This window comes from Lycium ferocissimum, chromosome 1 (genome assembly GCF_029784015.1).
Source record: "Lycium ferocissimum isolate CSIRO_LF1 chromosome 1, AGI_CSIRO_Lferr_CH_V1, whole genome shotgun sequence".
Classification (NCBI taxonomy): Eukaryota; Viridiplantae; Streptophyta; class Magnoliopsida; order Solanales; family Solanaceae; genus Lycium; species Lycium ferocissimum.
The window spans coordinates 11,762,098-11,774,613 of record NC_081342.1 but is presented as its reverse complement, the minus strand read 5'-3'; the positions used below and the strand labels follow the sequence as shown (position 1 = coordinate 11,774,613).

Genomic DNA, 12,516 nt, shown 5'->3' with positions numbered 1-12,516 from the left:
AAAGAATTAACAATAATCTACCGTATTTATTGAGTTCCATTAAATTCTGCCATATTAATTCATTGTGTATTAATTATTTATTGTTGTATCCGATTGGTTTTCTTCAGCAGATGATATGATCGTTAATAGTAGTGGTTTTTCATTTGTAATTGCTATGCTTAATTCGCAGAATTGCCCTTCTTTTGGGGTGGTCTTTAAATTTTGCCCCTCATATTTGAAATCTTTAAATTTTGTCCTTCCACTAAAACCCATGGGTTCCAGGTTCAAACCCCCACTCAGTCAAAAATTTAAAAAAAAATTCGCATAGACGAGTTTAAATTTTTATATGCCCCCGCCTAGGGGTGGGCATAATTACGAAAACCGAAAATCGATCGAACCGAATTAATTCGGTTTTTCGGTGTTCGGTTTTTCGGGTTTTCGGTTCGGGTTCGGTTTCTATTTTTAAAAATTTCGGGATTCGGTTCGGTGTTCGGGGTTTAGTATTCGGGTTTTCGGGTTTTCGGTTTAAACCGAAATATTATATATTAGCCCAAAAATCTGAAATAGCCCAAACCCATGCCCATTAAATGTAAGCCCAAAATAAATAAAATCCAAGCCCACTTTCATTATTTTGTATCAAATATCAATCATCGATTTCTCGGACATCTAAGTTCTAACCTAACCTAACGTATCCTATATTCCTATTCCTAATTTAATTTTCAGATCTCAGTTCACTCACTCCTTCACTGTCTCAGAGACTGAGCTTCAAACTTCGGAGCTTCACTTTTCAGTTTTCACAACTCCGGCGGCGGCTGCTCTTCCAATCTCGGCGGCGGCTTCTCTTCCAATCTCGGCGGCGACTTCTCTTCCAAGTTCCGGCGGGGACAGAGTAAGTATTTCTCTCTCTCAGTTCTCCTAATCTCAGTCCTCATCTGTTCCAATCTGTTCCTATAATGGCACCTTAAAGTAGGAATTGTCAAATTTCAACCTTCGGACGATCCATGATTGTCCTCCGGATTTCCCGGTCCATCTTTTCTACAATGCGACAAATCGGCTCAAAAATTGGATTTGTTAATATCCAAGAAACATAAGTGGATCATTACTTTTACAGCAGATATCTCGGTTTTTATAAAGATTTGTATAAGAAACAAAAGCACCGGTATACGAAGGTGGAAAATCGGGACATGAGAACTAATATTAATTGACCGAACAATAGAGATGTGAAATGCAAAAGACTAACCTTATTGTATTAAAAAAATATCTCTCCAATTACCGTACCCCTCGTAGATCCTATTTCCATATGAAAGGCTAAGTGAGAATATTATTCAAACTAATAGTGTTCTGATAACAATCCAAATGTTTCATTTAGTTTTATGAGGAAGGTGTACATATAATGATTCATAGAAACCACAACTTAATTATGTCAGTGCAACGCACATTAATAAGAAGACCTTTTTTTTTCTTTTCGAATGGTATCATACAAAGAAGCATTTTGAGTTTGCAAAGATGCTATAATGTACATGATCCTCAAGTTCGAACACTTCTTGAACTCATATTTCTTACGGCTAGCTTTCGTAGCGTGCTGTTTAATGATTCGAAAGCTTGAATTGAAAACACGAATTGAAAAAACCAAAACCGAACCGAACCAAACTTAAAAACCGAAACCGAAGTTAACCGAACCGAACTAGTTTGGTTCGGTGTTTCGGTGTCCACTTTCAAAACACCGAAACCGAAATAGTCGAACCAAGTAAGGTAAACCCGAACCGAAGAACCGAACGCCCACCTTTGCAAGATATACTTGTTAAGAAATTACCAAAGTTATTCGGACCGCATACGTATGCCTTATGGGCGAGGCTTGATAACATATCTTAGGATCCGCATAACTTTGGTAATTTCTTCACAAGTTTATGCTTGATTAAGATACTTATGGGCAAACTTTTAGTTAAGCCTTAACTAAAAGTCTTTTCCTAGTTATGCCTTATGGGGCAGACTTTTAGTTAAGGCATAACTAAAAGTATGCCCCATAAGGCATAACTTTTCCTTAAGACATAGACTTTGTTTTATAAGCCAAATTTGGTTAGTTCAAACTCCGCATATTGGCAACCAAATTGAACTTAACACATTTATTTGGAAAAGAAACGATCATACATTGGCGAGAAACAAAGCATGCTCGTAAAAGGTCGATATTGTTTTTATATTTTATCTGATTTATCGTAGGATGTGTCAATTTGCACAACTTGGTAAGTGCAAATACAATGACTAGGTACATTTGCAACATTTTAAGACCGAATATGCATTAAGATACATTTAGTTAGAAGAATATCCACATTCTTTATTGGTTTGTTATGATTCTTGTCCGGTCCCATTAAAAGTTTGTCCATAAATATGGCGACCCGCATAAACTTGTTAAGGAATTATCAAAGTTTTCTTTGGACCGCATAAACGTGTTAAGGAATTACCAAAGTTATGCTGACCGCATACTTATGTCAAGTACGCTTTCATAAGGCAAAGTATGTCGGTCCGCATAACTTTGGTAATTCCTTAACAAGTGTATGCCGGATCCGGCATACACGCGACCCAAATTTTGCCTTGCAATTTTTTTTTAAATTTATGCTTGAGCGGGGGTTCGAACCCAGAACCTCATGATTTCTGCGTGAACGCTCAGGGTTGCAACGCAAAGGGCAAAAATTAAAGACCAGCAATATGAGAGGCATAATTTATAGACCACAAATATAAGGGGCATAATTTAAAGACCACAAATATGAGGGGCAAAATTTAAAGACCACTCCAAAAGAAGGGCAATCCGCGCAAAAAAAAAATGTATTCAAGTAATTGTTCTGCCATATTAATTCAATGTGCTTAAGTTACTATATTAATAATTAATTGGTGTATACTAATGGAGAATTAAAAGCCCACTATCAGCTTTCAAGTTTGTCCACCACCGTTTCTTCTCCCCGTTACCATATTTGAAGATATTTATTTCATTATATATTGTGCCGACTCCTAGCTATAGATTCTTTATATTCTCAAAAGAATTTTTGTACACCTTCTAAAATGCCATCAGAAAACCTCTTCAGATATGGACTTTGGTGATGAAATCTTTGGTTTATCTCTTCTTCTGATGACGAATTCTTCATTTCTTAATTTGTTTTTGTCTTTTTTTTTAACATGTGGGAGCACTTCTTGTAATGATGTGTTGGCTCTCTATACTGTTTTTCATTAAAATCAACAAATTGTTTTGTCATTCCAAAAAAGAGCAACCCGATGTACAAAACATCTCGCGTTAGCAAAGTTCAAAAAAGGGCCGCACCCCAAAGGTTTTGTTAATTATTTTTACATGTGTATATGGGTTGTAAACGTATAATTTTCTTATCATTTTGTAGTTGTGCACCCTGATGAATTCATGAAGTATAGGACAGATCAAATGATGCAGATAGATATATAAAGAGATTAAAAAATAAAAAAAAAAGGCATACCAGTTACCCCTGTGTTAGAGGCGTTAGATGAAGCTATCGAAACTTTAAACGTCAAGTTGAGAAGAAATGGGGGAACAAGTTGAAAATTGAGGTGAATCATAGTGTTAAACTTATGAGAGAATCATCTAATGTTGATAGTTATTCTTAAAGTCTATTGCAATTAAATCGGAGTTTATGACAGTCTGTCGTAGATAGATGAATAAGCTATTGTTTTTCCGTGTTTAATTTCATAATAATTTTTTTTTTTTTGGTTCACATAAATTTCAACCTTATTCCTCTATCTAAACCCCATGAATGTGTACATGTGATGCAAAAGATATTATGAAATTTTTAATCTATTTTTGGTTTCTCAAAGTGTCCTCAATCTCTGAAAGTTGTGTTTTATATATCACTTTAATATATATGTTTAGTTGATAGGGGAAATATTTCGTGACTTTTATTTTAGTCTTTTTGTTGTTATAGTGTTGTATCTTTTTATTTTTACTCAGAATTTTGGTGATATTTTTTATTTATTTTGACTTTTAGTTTAGTTTTTGTTTAGTTATCTTATGAAAATAAAAAATACTTTAGATTTCCCAAAACATACTCTGTGATTATTTTTAATATTTGGGTATTAGAAAAAAAAATCGTGAGTTCAATAAGGTTTAGTTTCTTTTTTTTTTATGAAAACAGAAAAATACTTCAGATTTAAAAAAAAGTATTTTGTGATTAATTTTAATATTTGGGTATTACAAATAAATAAATCAAAATTTAACAAGGTCTTATATGACTGCGCGAAACGCAAACAATTTCACCAGTTATTTAATACCATCGAACAATCATATGTTTCACTAGGTATACATCGATTGCCTTTTTTCTTATGCGACCAACAATATGATGTAGTGTTGAAACGTTCATCTTTCCAATTGCCTATTGCTAATTTTGTATAGAAAATATCACTTCTTATGCCTTCTTCTTATGCCTTCAGGTAATTAATAGCTTTTTGTGTAAACGAAAAAGCTTTAACTCTTTTCAATCGACAGAACAGTCAATTAAAAACCGATTCAAAGCGAACTGATAAAACGTGATGATTTTAATATTCTGGAGTTGAAATTTGTTGTATTTTTACGGGAAAAGGGTCAAAAATATCCTTTTACACCCTTGTTTTAATAGCTAAAAATATACACCGTCACAATTTTGAGTCCCTTATGGCCCTGCCGTTATGAAAGTTAACAAATGTACCCTTAATTTGGCATAAATCCCAAATTGATTTAAATAACCCGATTTCATAAAAATAACGCGCTCCCTATTTTACCCCCGACCCACCTCCTAAAATAACGCATTCTTCCTTCTCTGAGACTCGCCGGAGAAAAACCGAAATGGCGCAAAATTAGAACCAGAAAATAGCCATAAGTCCGGAATCCATAGAGCTTGCGGGAGAATGAACGGGCTTTACAATTTGAAGGAGGAAATCGGCGAATGGTTGTTGAGTTAATCAATAATTCAGATGTGAAATTGCATCTTAATGAAGAAGTAGAGTCAGTTTCTTTAATAGAGCAAAATTATCAATTCAATACAGCAAATGGTCGTGTTGTCAAATTGTCGGGCTTTGTAGTAGCGATAACAGGTAGTGGAGATGTGGTGGCAGCCGTCGGTGGTGGGAAAGGGAATGAGAGTAAAATTATCAACTGAATACTCCTTTTTAGGTAAGGAGTGCATCAACTCAAAAATAATAGCTGCTGGTTCACTTAGATATTTTTAGGGTGGGAGTCAAAGGATCAAGACCTGGTTGCTTCAATAATTTTTCGGAATAAAGTTCTAAAATTTTAAAAGATACCAAATTGGTGGGAGCGAAGATTGTGTAATGATGATACTTAAAAATAATATGTGTCTAAAATGTATGATCTTTTGTTAAATGGACCATATAGAGGAAGTTAGTTACTAATATTTGATTATGAGTTATTAAATGGTAAGATGTATTATCCAATTAGTTACTTTTTTTTACAAATAAAAGTACAATTCTCCTCTCAAATATGAATACTAGATTGGAGTTTTACAAATTCCCTTATTGGATTTGAACTGATGACTTTTGCCTATTCGAACCCTTGCCTGCAGTGGTAAAAGCGAGAACCCTAACCTCCACGCCAATCCCAATATCCTTGGTGACAAGCAGTGTCATTTTATTTATATGTGCTCTAATATTTCCGTTTATAGATTTTGCATGTATATAAGTAAAACAAAAATTGGCCAAGCGTGTCGGATGACACCCCTTGGCTCCGCGTGGCGACGCCCCTGGTTATGGGTAGTCACTATTGGAGATATTGGTTGAGTACAGAAGTTGTCAACAATAGTGGTTGATGGTGGTGGCGACTAACATTTGTGGTAGAAGATGGTGTAGCTAATGGTGATGGCAACTGATAGTGATGATTGTAAATGATAACTAGGGATTATAACGATTGACTATATGTGGTGATTGGTGCTCGTGGTAGTTGTAGTTGAGAATGGTGGTTATGGGTGGTAGGTGATGATTATGGTTGAGGAGGATGGTTGAAGGTGGTACGTAGGTGGTGGTTGTGGTTGAGGATGGTGGTTGTGGATGGTATATGGTGGTAGTTGATAGTTGTGAACAAAATAAGGATATTTTTATCAAGAAAACTAATTAGATTTGGCAGAAGCAAATACTTTGTTCCCAACTTCAAAAATTGAGCTAGTTCTGGAGCTTCTTCTCTTTAAGAAATTGGAGTACCACTTTGCAGAAAGCTTTGGGTATCTTGTTAGTTCTTTGTCATCCAAATCTACATAGAAGAGTCCATAGGATGCCTTATAGCCACTCAATATCTCCAAACCATCTAAGAAAGACCATTGAAAGTATCCTCTTGTGTTTGATCCATTCCTGGTGATGAACACGGACATTGATGGAAATAAACAAACTAATTATTTAAGTACTATGCACTGACGATGTAAAACATATTAACATATTCAGGTCATTTATAAATTCACTGATTGCCTGATAAAAATGGTAAATAACTTGCCATAATTATAGGTTAAAAGTACATTGATTGTGTAAAAAGAATATTTATATTGTTTGTGTGTATAGTATAAATCCATAACATATACTGATCAACAAAAAATGCAGAATCAAAAAAGCTTTTAACTCCATCAGTTAATCATGGTTAAGTAATATATTGAGGTAAACATTAATTAATTAACTACTATATGCAGAAAACACGTCATTATTTCATTAGTTAGGTGTTAACACCGGATGTGATTTAAGTTTTTTCTGGGTGATATAGCGAACCTAGGGGCTTACCTCAGAGCATCAAGAACAGCTCCAATGTAAGCATGCAAATATTCCACACGTTCTGTGTCATTCAGTGTCGCGTTGCGTCGTGTCTGCTGACCTACCAAAACATGTAATGTAACTCAGAATAAGGAAAAGCTTCCAAAAATCCTCTTCTATGGACTGAATTATAAAAACACAATGTCACATAGATGCCAAAGAAAATACTAAAATCACATTAAAAATGGTGATAAATCCAATCATATAGTGTAGAGCTACTAGTTTCTTCAAACATATCCAGTCAGATAGTGCGAACAAGTAGTAAGGGTGCTACCTCAATAAAGATTACATAAAAAGATTGTTTTTAAAAATAAAAATATCAAGAAGCATAACATAAGTCAAATCTACATATACTTGAGTGTGAATAAAAGCATGTACAAAATATGAATGTATAAGCCAACATGTGTGCACGAGCACGCACGTGTGTGTGAGAGAGAGGAGCGAACCATTTTCGTGAACATAAATAGGTGGATTGCCATAAACTTGTTTAAAATGCTCCAACAGATCGCTAAGTGCAGACGGTCTCACTGGCATCTGACTCAAAACAAATTGTTCAGCACCATGTGAAATAAAAACCAAGAATAATTAACAACTACAAACTATGTTCTGAACTCACCGGTCCTGGGGGTGGTGGCTCGTTTGGCTGATGTCCTTCAACTGAAACTAACATATAAAGACGTTGAGTTTATGGATCACAAGAAGGAAAACAAGAAAGAAATAGAGATGTGATTCAACTTGGATTAAAAAACATTTAGCAAGCATTGTAATTCATACATAAAGCCTCTACTCCCATGTCAATATTAAAGTCCCTGAGATCCTTTTCGAGGGAGCTGGGATTGTCCCTGATGTACGCTTGAGAATAATGGTTCAGCCCTATGAAGTCTAGTGAACCCTTAACTAACTCTGATTCACGTTTGGTGAATGTGGGAAGTCTTGAACCGACATTTTTCTTCATTGTTTGAGGGTAGTCTCCAAATATCAGGGGGTTTATAAACCTGCAATGAAAAAAGAACGTAAAATCTTGAAACCAGCCTAGCAATTAGTAAAACGAAGAAAGTTGACAATAGTTTCACTTCATTGGAAAATATTTACTAAAGGGATATCTATCTTGGCAAAGACGATATACTAGAGCATATGCAACTTACCAACCAATATAAAAATCGAGGGCTCGTTGGACTGCAATTACATCAGCCTCTGAGTTTGTGTAAGGAAGAAACCCGAGACCATAGACATTAATTCCCACAAAACCCTGCTGAACGGACTGCAGTAAAACATGTCATTCCAATTGTGAACTACTTTTCTTTAAATTTGTTCAAAGTTTTCATAACCTTCTATGTTCTAGAGAATAGAACTTTATTTTCATTTGGGGCCTAGATACCTAGGTTCAACATAGGTAATTGGAAAAAGGGCCAAAAATTCAAAATTGGTCAATTTTACCTCTGTTATGTTTTTGGATCAAAAATGCCCTCATTGTTAGTCAATTAGCTCAAAAATCCCCTCCAACTAGCCAAATAGCTCAAAAATACCCTCCTACTAACAGTTGTTCCAAAACAAGGGCAAAGAGCCAATTTTTTCCTTGAACTATTTGAAAAGGGGAAATTTTGTGACAAATTTCTACATGATACCTTGTATTTCCTCTGGTATAGTCTAGCTGCTGAAGAATGTGCAAGCAACATATTATGGCCTACGATGTATATCTCAGTTGACGAATTACCACCAGTACAATTGAATCCAAATGGTGGGGAACAGCGCTTTGGGGGTATCAGTCCATTATCATAACCACCCACGGCAAGTATGTTCGCCTCATTTATTGTAGTCCAATTAAAAACTCTGTCCCCAAATTCCTTGAAGCACACATCAGCAAATGCTGTGAAGTCCTTCCTGAAGTAAAAGCAAATAATTCTTTCGTGTTGTCTCTTGAGTATATCATGTAAGTTTGGCATATGGATAACTAGAAATTAAAACATACACTATATTTCGGCTAAGCCATCCCACATATTCATCTTCAAGTGCCTGTGGTAGGTCGCAGTGATATAATGTCACATGTGGTTGAATCCCTGAACAATGCCAGATGTCAAAAGATAAAAATCGAGGAAAGAATTTCAGTGAGCAAACCAATATAGTCTTATATAGGTTTTTGAGTAAATGCTACTTGTGTGTAATATATTTTCTTCTAACCATGGCTGATAAGTTCATCAATGAGATTGTTGTAGTATAGTAAGCCCTTCGGGTTGATAGGTCCTCTTCCATCTGCATAGAGAATGGAATCAACGTATGAGAATATTTTGAAACAAGCTTGGAAAATTGTGGTGAAGTTACACTATTAGGAATCACATGGGAAAGTTATAAAACATGATTTTACTATCGGGGTATCAGCCTTGACCATGAAATGTGAAAACATCTATTTAGGTATTTCACCGACATTCAAACATTTTTCCTTACTAGGTATCAGCCATGAAATGGAAAATCTATGTCACCATGAGCTGTACATCTTCCTGGTACCAATTAACTAACATGATCAAACAACATTTTCATTCCAGAAACATGATGTCTTAATAGCATGGAAATGCTACTGAAATCGTTAGACGAGAACAAAGAAGATTAAGAAGGCAAAACCGCAAAACTACGTGATTCAGATGGTTGATGATAGTTTAAACCTTGGATTAAAAGAGAACTTTTCTTGAAGAGTCAACAACACAAGAAATCTTTGAAGATTAAGTCATTAAGATGCAAAAAATTCTTATTCCATAAACAGTGTGCTTAATAGTGAAAGTGGCTAAGTGAAAATCCATTAATTCTAAGAACAGAATTGAGCATTGAGTAACCTAAAGCATCAAGAAATGAAACCTGAGTTTTAACTTTACTTTTCTCGATTATGCAGCGACTGCTAATTATAATTAAATGAAGTCTATATGTCTATAATCTACATCTGTTACTTTTTCTACAAAAATGAAAAACCGGAAATGTTCTCATGTTTGTAAGATTATTGATCCCTTCTGTTAAAATTTCTAGTCCTACAATGCCATCTAGAAAAATGTCAAAGTTAAAGCGATGTGTAGAGTGTAGACCTTGTATTTATGGTACGAATCACAAGCAATGTCTCCGGTGGCTCCATCATGGAAACCTGGACAGTAAGTTGGTATAGATAGTAATTCACATGAATGGATTAAAACACAGATAAATCTATAACGAAAATAAATATAGACAGGACAGCTTGACTCAAGGAAGATGATAACAGCATAAAAGTATATTTCCATCACTGCTAAAGCCCAATTGGTACTTAAATTAATTTGCTGCTTTTAGCTATAGCATTCAAGCAAACAAGTGTTTTCAATGACATTACATCACTATCCAATAAACTTAAACAGGCTGAATTTTATATCATGTAGGATACGAATTGTATGATGTAAAATGTCTGTAAGGAGAAAATTTCTAGATAAAAACTTTACATTCACACCACATGGTTAAATTAACTTTTTGGAGTTACTTTCACTCTTTAACACTCTCATTGCAGAGGCACAACTCTAGCTACTTCTTAAGACTATTCACACTATTAGGTGTTTCCAACCTTATGTAGTTCAATATTCATTGCTGAGATATTGTTCTCCTTGTTAAGACATTTTTGATTAAAGAAAAAAATCATGTCAATCAGGGATGGATGCAGCCTTTTGGTACCGGATTCATCCGAACCCATTATTTCGACATAGAACCATATATGTTTGTGTGTGTGAAAATCCATTAAAACAACAAATACTAGAATTGTGCCCATAATTTAGTATAATGGACACATTGCTAAAAACTTTAAAGGTCGAACCCATCGTATTAAAATTCTAGATTCGCCTTTTATGTCAATCAAATGGAGTCATAATATTAGGAGCAGAAAATAGCATCAATCAAGTATTGTTGTAATGGTTGCAGAAAACGCCTGCTTGCTTTTACTAAGGGAGAAACACTCATTCTATCTCATTAGTCCAGCGCTAAACTACAGATAGGTCCCAACCAAGTGGAACTGATCAAAGAAAACAAGGGAAATGGCCAGGCGAATTCGGGATTTAAATTGATTGGTTCAGCCTTTAGATTCTTAAAATTGAGACCCTTACACATTGAAATTATGGGTTCGGAATTTAATATTTGTTGAAATAGTAATTTTTCATAAATGTTGGGTGCAATTGAACCTGTATATTGTATGTTCCAAGTGCTCAGGCCATAGTAATTAATATAATGGGTAAAAACCATGGGGACAAGGGCACAAAGCTAAACATAAACAAAACACTAGGCATTTCTTTTCACCATAATAAGAAAATAAACTTTGAGCCTAACTCAATCTTAAAAGCTGAGGATTGTCGAACACCATATAAAGAAACGAAGTTCCCATCCTACCACCAATATGGGATTCAACACATCAGCCTAAAACTTGGTAAACATAGTTACAGAATACTTGCATTGGTGGGAGATAACATAGAGGTGGAGGAATAGTCAAGATTCCCATAAATTTATCTAAGACAACACTATTATCATTAAAAAAGAGGAAAAGATTAAAGAAACAGACCAGCATGAGCAAAAGTGTCCCAAATGCTAGGCGTCTTTCCATCCTCAAATGCTGCCCCTTCAACCTTTCACCCAATGAAACAGTAAATTGTTTTGTAAAAACCCAATCAGAAGTGGAGTTAAAATTTTGAGTTTATGGATTCTAAATTTTAAAAAAGAAAGTTTATTTGGTTCTGCATAAATTATTTATGCATATTATGTGAATTTTCTAAAACAAATATTGGTCTCAAAGCTACTGAGTTCTGCCGAACTCGTACCCCGCCCTGGAGTGGGAACCCAGTCCAAGTGAATTTGAGACATAAGACTTTAAAATAAAAATCTTGGATAAAGGAAGTGAAGACTAACTTGATAAGCAGAAGTTCCAGAACCGAAAACAAAGTTATCTGGGAAATCATTTCTTGTATAGTTATAATCTTTGATTCCAAACACTATGACTAACAAACGTAGAAGCAGAAAAAAGAAGCTCCATTTTTGGAATATGGGCATCATTAAAATTCTTGCTTCAACGTGGAATGGCTGTTTGTTAGGCAAGTAATTAAGATGACTCGTTACACAAGTAAAAAGAAGATAGCATAGCATTAGAAATGAGTGGCCATCCTCTACAAAAAAGTTGAAACAACGACTTGCATTTCTAGTATCTTTATAGGTTCTAGATAAATGTTTGATATATAATGAATGTTTTTTTTATATAAATATAAAGTTTAAACTAGAGTGACTGAATTTTATCAAACTTATAACTCAAAATCCTAGCTTCGCCCCTGCATATTCTTTATTTTTTTTTGTTTAGCCAAATATTCAGAATCTACTGACTCAACTAATTTAAATTTAAATTAAGTATAACATGATAAAAGTGTGCGGAACTTAAGAAAAAAAATAGAATTTGTGATTTTATATAAATGCATTTCCGTGAATATAAAATCATGTTATTAGAAGTAAAATAAAAATGTTAAAATTATATTAATTTAAATATAAAATATATTGTTTTCTAAAGAAGCTTTAAAATGTCAGATAAAATAAAACAGTGAAAGTAAATGTTAGTAATTTAATATTGTGGTCCAACTTCAAATAACTGTAATATTTGTTTTTTCCGGAAGAAGCATCCACTATTTTGCTAGTGCACAGTTCTTGCTTTGATAAACCAATTTAATACAAAGCCAAAGTAGGAAAACACAAAATTGATCCGATGGTTTCAAT

The 12,516-nt window shown here is 34.5% G+C and overlaps 1 protein-coding gene across 1 annotated transcript; it reads right to left on the bottom strand.

The window, feature by feature from the left end:
* Positions 1-5,580: 5,580 nt before the first annotated feature.
* LOC132047980 (beta-glucosidase 11-like) lies at positions 5,581-11,959 on the bottom strand. Its single transcript, XM_059438936.1, is given in 14 exon segments — positions 5,581-6,327; positions 6,745-6,835; positions 7,221-7,308; positions 7,391-7,437; positions 7,549-7,769; positions 7,920-8,035; positions 8,400-8,655; positions 8,744-8,831; positions 8,953-9,024; positions 9,217-9,245; positions 9,247-9,269; positions 9,843-9,898; positions 11,324-11,387; positions 11,668-11,959. Coding segments are annotated over 14 exon segments (1,623 nt in total). The 5' UTR covers positions 11,902-11,959; the 3' UTR covers positions 5,581-6,089.
* Positions 11,960-12,516: the final 557 nt, after the last annotated feature.